The sequence below is a fragment of the Cyprinus carpio genome, chromosome A8 (assembly GCF_018340385.1).
Source record: "Cyprinus carpio isolate SPL01 chromosome A8, ASM1834038v1, whole genome shotgun sequence".
Lineage (NCBI taxonomy): Eukaryota > Metazoa > Chordata > Actinopteri > Cypriniformes > Cyprinidae > Cyprinus > Cyprinus carpio.
Window position 1 is genome coordinate 7,728,985 of NC_056579.1, and position 8,128 is coordinate 7,737,112.

The window sequence follows — 8,128 nt, forward strand, 5'->3', positions numbered from 1 at the left end:
CAGGGGTCTCAGAAACGCTGAACGTTGCTTTAAATCACTTATCCGATCCACTTTGGGCTGATCCTCACCAGGTTTTCCAGCGCAACCCATCCATGTTCTTAATGTGGGCGTGAAACTCTGCTGCTCTAACCTCTTCTCTACTTGAATGAACTACAAGTGCAAAGTCATACTACACCGTTTACTGTACTCGAGAGAGAGCAAGAGAGAGGGAAACATTGTACCCGAGGGTATTCTACGGTTAATAATCACATATAAACAACACTTGTTTCTAGTCACCGATTTTACGGAGCAATGGAGCCTCATGTAAATGCGAAGCTGCTTTTTAATCACGCGACAACCCTGAAGCTTCACACGGGGAATTTAGTCAACCGCAGTCGACTTAAGAAGAAATGTCCGTCTTCACCTAGCGAGGAGGTAAGTGACATGAGTCTGTGGTGCTCATGGTGCATCTTGGTCCATTTTGGCAGCACAGGCATATCATGTTTTATAGTGTGGTATTGTTCGGTGAAGGAGTTTGGCCACAGTCACCCCATTATTTATGTTTATAAGGTCGTCGTTGCTTTTGTGAAGTCCGATTCTTTTTTTGAGCATCGGCTCCTCCGTACGGTTCATTCACAGATTCGGTTCACAGAATCTTTTGAGACGTCACTCGTGTTCCTGACGTCCGCATGTATCACCTGCGAACACTTAAAAAGAGTTAACGCGTATGTTTTCAATATAAATTCTAAGTTATGTGTTGTTTTATTTGTAGACATTGGATTTTATGTAGACTTGTTTTCTACTTGGATTCTGTCATGATTAACCTAATTAGGTTAATTATACTTTTCCTCGATATATTGTCATTACTGTTCGAAAAAAATGGTGATATGTTTCTTTGTTTATGTTCCGGCATGACTCCCACCTTACAGTAGAAAGCTTTGCGAATCGGTTCAGTCGAATCATTAAGATCGACTCGGCTCACAATAAGGATACAGGGGTTAAAAGATCCGTCTACCATTAATGACGTCTGTGGCTAGTTTGCCTCGTGCTGCTCATGACATGCTACTGTATGCAAAATGTGGTATGAGAACTTGCAGTGCATCGCACTTTTGTTGCATTTACGTTCAGATGACCAGGGTTTTGTTCTACCGTCCCTAGTTGTAGTTGTGCATACAAGCAATGCTTCTGCCTAGTAACACTTACTAATAGGGAAGGTGTACATAATTAAATGTGACCTGACCTGACCCGACCCGACATGTTGGAATGAAGGATGATGCAATGTCATGCTGATGTAGATTTTCATCACAATGTTTTATAATCTCAATAGATGATTACAAATGACTGTGCATTTTATATTCACTGGCTAAAACCTCTCTGACATCCCATTAATAAAAATGCAGCTTATTGTTCAAGCCCACGCAAGTTGATCAGTAATGTTTAAACGTGTAGGTAAAGATGGATTTTTAAGATTATAACTAGAATATGTTAATGATGTCTTGATGTGATTTTTCCCCCCTCAACAGTAGTGTATATAACAGGGTAGGGCTGAACGATGTGTCGTTTAACCATCGATATCGCGATGTACGAATCCACGATAGTCACATCGCAGGATGTGCGATGTAGGCTGTCGTAGTTGATCCGTTATTCATTAACCGTACGGGCCAGCTGCTCGCCCCGGCCCTTGACAAATGTGATTCGCGGAATAATTGCACAGCTTAACCATCATAGAGTGAAAGTTTATCATTTGCATGTGTTTTAAGTCCTGTCAGTGCGCATATAAGAACGAGCAGAGAGAGAGAGAGAGCGAGAGAGCCCCGGCCGCACGCGCGCGCGCGCTCACCTTCACCGTCTTCAAACAACACGAGCGGCTGTCTTGCTCTCTCTCCCTCGCGCATATTAATCAAAATCAATTGACATGATGGTGTCGAAAAAAAAAAAAACTATCCAGTGATGAAGTGTTTTCTGTGTTGTCAAATCTTGTCCGATATCCTAAACTGCCGAGATAATTACACAACGCGTGCCGTACACGTCTGATTCGCGAACTAATGATTCCTTTGAACCGATTCAATTTAATGAATGGTTTTAAACAACTGACCTGTCCAACACTGAACTCACGAGACGTCTGAATTGGTGTATAAAAAAAAATCTGCAACACTTTACTATAATGTTCTATTTATTAAATTATTTAACTACATTATTTAACATTTACTATTACTAAACTGAACTTCTACAACATTGTTAATTTCAACATTTAGGCTATAGCCTTCATTGTTGAAATCAAAAGTTGTACAGTATTTGTTAACGTTAATGCACTGTGAAGTAACATTACCAAACAATGAACAGCTGTGTTTTTAAAAACTAAGATAAACAAAGATTAATAAATATAGTAACAAAAGTATTGCTCGTGGTAAGTTCATGTTACTTAATATGTTAACAATTCAAACCATATCCTAAAGTTACAAACAAATAATTTACTTTAATTTAAATAATACTCTGATGTTTAAATCATTTAAAATCAGAATGTAAGTGTGCTCACCCCATTTTTGTTTGGAAGAAAAAATTAGATTAGATTTCATATCGCAATATATATCGCAGAAAAATAAAATATCGCAATGTCATTTTTTCCCAATATCGTGCAGCCCTATAACAGGGCATGTCTATATTATTCATTTTATTTCATGTGTCTTTTTTTCAGTTTATGAATTTTATACACACATCACACACACACACACACACACATTTTTTAGAATAAATAAAAAGAAAACAAGTAGATAGAATAGAAATAGAATAGAGAGTGCTAGTGTTCGAGGGTCAGGTGTAGATGGAAGAGATGTATTTTTAGCTGTTTCTTGAAGATGGCTAAGGACTCAGCTGCTTGGATTGAGTTGGGCAGGTCATTCCACGAGGAGGGAACAGTTAAGGTTAAAGTCTGTGAAGGTAATTTGGTTTTTTTTTTTTTTTTTTTTTTGCAAAGCTTGCAAGCTTCTGGAGGGCACATAAGTCTGAAGTAGTGAAATTAGGTAAAGGGGTGCAGAGCCAGTGGTTGTTTTGTAGTCAGTGTCAATTCCTTGAATTTATTTTGCTATTACCAGCACAATATTTCTTAATACCATTTCTTAATATTCATTGTCTGTGCCTATGAATATTAAGAAATTGTTTGTGAAAGCTGCCAAGATGTTGTTTTTATGTTTCATAATATTTGAATCGTAGCCTGTTGTTACATGTTTTTCAATTTTTTTCTGAATTCACAGCTTCAAGACTGCATCCAAGGCACATTGAGCGAGTGGTTTGCTGCAATGCCGTCATCTCTTAATTCTGTAAGAACTTGCATGACACTCATTGTGAAAGTGAAAAAGGAAACCGTTTTAAGCTAAACAAATGTCATCTTTGACATGTTAAAGATTTGCATGAAGTAATCAGAACCCCTGAACATAAACAGTTGAGCACTCTGTGGACTGGGGGAAAGCAAAAATGTGCTGGAATGTGGCTGTGGCCTAATGGTTATAGATTTGGACTTGTAACCCGAAGGTCACAGGTTCGAGTCCTGGTGGTGGCAGGAGTTGTAGGTGGAAGGGAGTGAATGAACAGCGCTCTCTTCCACCCTCAATACATGGCTGAAGTGTCCTTAAATGCAGAGCACCAATTCTGAGTATGGGTTACCATATTTGGCAAATGTCACGACTTTCACATTCACTTTTTCACTTTCAAACCGTCTGCCTCTTTAGCACCATCAAAGCATGTATAGGCAGTGGGATGAAAAGACAGTGGTTATGGTGATTGTTACTGGCAAGGGGCTGCTGTGCCTCTGCTCTATTCTGCCATTGTCAGCAAATCTGCCTGAGAGCTCAGTGAGTAGAGAGTAAAGGTCTTAGCACACAAAAGGCGAGGCTTATTGATGCATTCTTTTCATGCAGTCCATTGACAAGGTGTCTAATGTTTTCACTTGCAAAGTAAAGTCCGTTTCACAGACACAAGATTGCCAAAAAATGATGGAACTATAATGCATAATCCAGTAACTGGATACTTTCCATGATAGCATAGTTTTGCAATTACTTCTGTTTTTCTTCCTCAGGAGCTTCCCAGTGTTCTGAACTGTACTGTTCCAGAAAACACAGAGGCCATCACTCCAGAGGAGAGAGAGGAGCTGAAGGTGTCTGGTGAGTATTACTGATCCTTAATGCATTGAATAATGCTATTGCAGTGCATGTGCATGTTATTAAATATGTTGAAATGTCTTTACAGTAAAGCTTTTTCTCACTGAGTCGGACCGTTCATCCATCAGAAGTGCAGTGGACATGGGTAAGTTCTGCTTAATATGATGCCATATACATGAATATTATTATGTTTAATTAGGTAAAACTGATCATGTATATTTACTTAGTGCAAGTTTCTTACCTTAAACTAACTGAATTGAGCATGTTTTAGACATTAAAGGCTCTAAGAAATATATGAAAATTAGTAGTCTGTAAACAAAGGGATCACATTATATGTTAATTATGATCCCTAATAAATTAATATAATAATTTGTAATTTTATAATTTGCTAAATAATATATATATTTTTCCCACCTAATAAATGTCCCCTTAGAGTATGAAATCAGCAATGTCCTCATGATATGACCAACTTTTAGGGGTGTAACGGTACACAGAAGTCACAGTTCGGTACATACCTCAATTTTGGGGTCATGGTTCCATATGAGTTCAGTACAACAGGAAATGTATTTTTATGTATTAATTTGAATTTTTATGTATTAATGTATTTTATTTATTAATGTAATGTATTTATTTTTATGTATTCATTTATTTTGAACAGACAGTAATGCTACATGTAGCATGAGCAGTTGTTTTTGATTTTAATTAGATTTGTATAATTTCAAGATTTAAAGCAAAAGCATGAGACACCCACACAAAACGAAAACAAAATAGAACGAGTTTTGATGATAACTAAACAAATATTTAAATACTATAATACTGATTTCTCGCTAGAAATAACATCAAAAGTGTAAAAAGTTAGTCAGGAATATACATTTACACACAAACTGACCACAAAACACAACTTTCAGACGGCATCTTTAGCTCAACAGTCATGGAATGGAATGCAGAGGATTGTGGGATATCTAAGGCAGCGAAGGATACATCTATGCTGCCTTCAAAATTCGATCAGAAGAAGGTACCTCCGGAAACAGGAAGTAAAGCAGAATTTGGATTCGGATGTGCCTTAATGCCTTCCTGCCTTGGAATTAGAGCTTTTGGACGCAGCAGAAGTGTTCCATTTGGGACAGGGCCTTTGACTGACTGACTTCTTTTTCTTTTCTGTTTAACGATGGTTGGCATCCAGCTTATCAGATAATAGGTTATAGGTTCCTACACTTACATGACACTCACTTAGTCCCTTCACATAAAAACACACACCTACACATCATACTTCAATTATCCATTAAATCCTGTTGAAAACTCCTGCTTCCCTTAAGAATGTAATCAATCATTCTACTCTGTGTCCTATTTACTGTGTTTAGTAACCCTTTTAATGTGATCTCCTGCCTCTGTGTTTCATCTATGACTGACTGTATTCGTCGTCTGACTGCATGAACCGAACCCTGACATCCGTACCATGACGGTTCGGGAAGAATACATGTACCGTTACACCCCTATTATAAATAAACTTCATAGAAAAATAATAATGACCATTATTTTTAACAAGTGGCATCAAATATGCCTAAGTTGCAGTATTTTTGACCAAATCAGTTAGTCAATATATACAGAGTTTTTTAAAAGAATCCCTTCAGCTTACCAAGGTTGCATTTGTTTGATCAAATATGTATTAAAACATTAAAAAGATTTAGAATTTTAGATTTAGACTGTTTTTTTTTTTTTATTTTAAAATGTAATTTATTTTTTAGCATTATTACTCCAGTCTTCAGTGTCACATGGTGCGTCAGACATCATTATAATATGCTGATTTTGTCCTCAAGAAATATTTCTTTTCATTGTAATCATCATCATTAACTTTTTAATATTTTTTGTGGAAAACATGATAACATGATACATTATTTCAGGATTCTCTGATTAATAGATGTTTACTATGAGGAGCATTTATTTGAAATAGTTTTTTTTTTTTTTTTTGGTAGCAATGTAAAAGTCTTTACTGTCACTTGTTTTCGATTTAATGCACCCTTGCTGAATATTATTTCTTAATTTTTTTTTTTCTGAGCCCAAACGTTTGAATGCCATTGTGTGAATAATAAATTCATTTGTTTTGACGATGACCCCCTCTCCTCTTCTCTGTGTTGTTCAGCTTGTCTTTCATTAGGTGTATCTCAGTTGGATTCTGTGATCATTGCTCCACCTCCTCTCCCTGAGGGTGAGCCGCAGACACTGACCCACCTGGAGCCACTGTGGGAGGAGCTGGAAAGTCTTGTGCATAGCCAGAAGATCGCTGCCATCGGCACGTCGGACTTGGACAAAACTCTCTTAGAGCAGCTTTATAACTGGGCTCAGGTCTGCTATGAGTGTGTATTTTTTTCTGCACATAACAGAATAATTTATAATTTACAATGTATTTGGTGCTCTTTCATGCTATGCAGGTAAAGCCGAGTAGTAATCAGGTGAATCTGGCCTCGTGCTGTGTGATGCCTCCAGACCTCACTGCATTTGCTAAAGAGTTTGACATACAATTGCTTACACACAATGACCCCAAAGGTGTGTATTTTATGCTGAGTCATTGCGCTTAATGACTGTGCATGAACTGACTCTCCAGTTTAATTATAAAACAGCATGAGCAACAGCACAGGAAATCTAATGATGCCGATCTTTCTTCTTGTGTCTAGAGCTAATCAGTGCAGCAGGCTTCCAGGAAGCAGTGCAGGGGAGCAGTAAGGACCTGCAGGCGGCCGATTGGAGGCTGGAGTGGGTCTTACGGTACTCTATCATCGTCAAGAGCAGAGGCATCATAAAAGCAAAAGGCTACATTGTTCATGCTAAAAAGAGCACCGACCATTAACATGTTCAGTTTGAACAGGGTTTTTTTTTTTTTGGTTTTCTGAAATTTATTACACTTAATTCAGGGAGCTACTACATCATTGATGCATATTTTACAGGTGGGTTTCGAATTATCGAAGGAACAAAACATTCATCCAACCCACTTGACTCATTTTCCCTAATGGTTTATAATAATTAGACAACCGTCTGTTCTTGTAGATAAATGCAAAGTGCCTCTTTTGGCAGTTTTTTTTTTTTTATTAATTTATTTATTTTTTCTCTTGACCTGGTCTGGTTTAATTCTTGGTATTTATCAAAAGGGTAAAAATTAAATATAAAACAATGGTTGATGGGTCAGCAGATTAAGATGCTTCAAATACCAAAAGTTTGTTTTGTAAATCATTGCCCCTGTGATTTTGGTGAAAAATGTTCATTTTTTCTGTTTTATTTAAAAGTGTTAACTCATATTTTTTTTAAAAGAGTGGGCCACCTAGATGTAGATTTTTTACTTCAAAATTTAATGTCAAATATTAAGTCCTGCTGGTGTTTTAAGTTTATATAATTTATTTTGATTGATGCTTTGCTTGGAATGTTTAGAAAATGTTTTTTACCTGTTGTCAATGTCAACAGTTGATTTTATCTCTTTAGCATCCCTTTGTAAACAAAATGCTTTGCTTATCTGATAAAAAGTAATATTCAAATATGTAACTGTATGAGAGGCTGTTAACATGCATGGCATGAACGGCATTAATTCATTGTGTATAAAATACTGAAAAATTCCACACTTGAAGGAAAATAATGATTAGTTCCAGTATCTAACGAATAGTCAGAAAATGTATTTTTTTACCTGTGTTATTTATTCATTGTAATGATGAATCCTGTTGGAGCCAATCATATATGAGAGATTTTCTTTTATGTACTGTACATGTTATTACTGTTTACCCATATTGTGTTAAACATTTTTAATGTGATTTATAAACTTAGGAATTGAAAATTAAACATAGACTGGCATTGGGTTTCATTAATTTCAATGTTTATATGTTAGATGTACACAATATCCTTAGCGAAAACGAAAGGTTTTTACTTTATTATTATTATTAATAAATGTATGAATTAATTTTAATAGTGTCTGTCAAGAGCACAACTGGTTAGAAGGTAAACACGAGACACAA

At 36.4% G+C, this 8,128-nt stretch overlaps 1 protein-coding gene across 1 annotated transcript; it reads left to right on the forward strand.

Annotated features, from left to right (window-relative positions):
* Positions 1–83: 83 nt before the first annotated feature.
* LOC122145906 (glutamate--cysteine ligase regulatory subunit-like) lies at positions 84–7,955 on the forward strand. The gene is made up of 7 exons (XM_042761907.1): positions 84–414; positions 3,231–3,296; positions 4,052–4,136; positions 4,222–4,278; positions 6,274–6,476; positions 6,563–6,677; positions 6,806–7,955. Exons 1-7 carry the CDS (start codon positions 292–294, stop codon positions 6,976–6,978), a joined length of 822 nt encoding a protein of 273 aa, XP_042617841.1. The 5' UTR covers positions 84–291; the 3' UTR covers positions 6,979–7,955.
* The last annotated feature ends 173 nt before the right edge of the window (positions 7,956–8,128 follow it).

Coding starts and splice junctions, on each gene's coding strand:
- LOC122145906 (XM_042761907.1), top strand. CDS start 292: ATGGAGCCTCATGTAAATGCGAAGCTGCTTTTTAATCACGCGACAACC. Junction 3,297..4,051: donor TGCCGTCATCTCTTAATTCT/GTAAGAACTTGC, acceptor TTTCTTCCTCAG/GAGCTTCCCAGTGTTCTGAA. Junction 6,678..6,805: donor TACACACAATGACCCCAAAG/GTGTGTATTTTA, acceptor TCTTGTGTCTAG/AGCTAATCAGTGCAGCAGGC.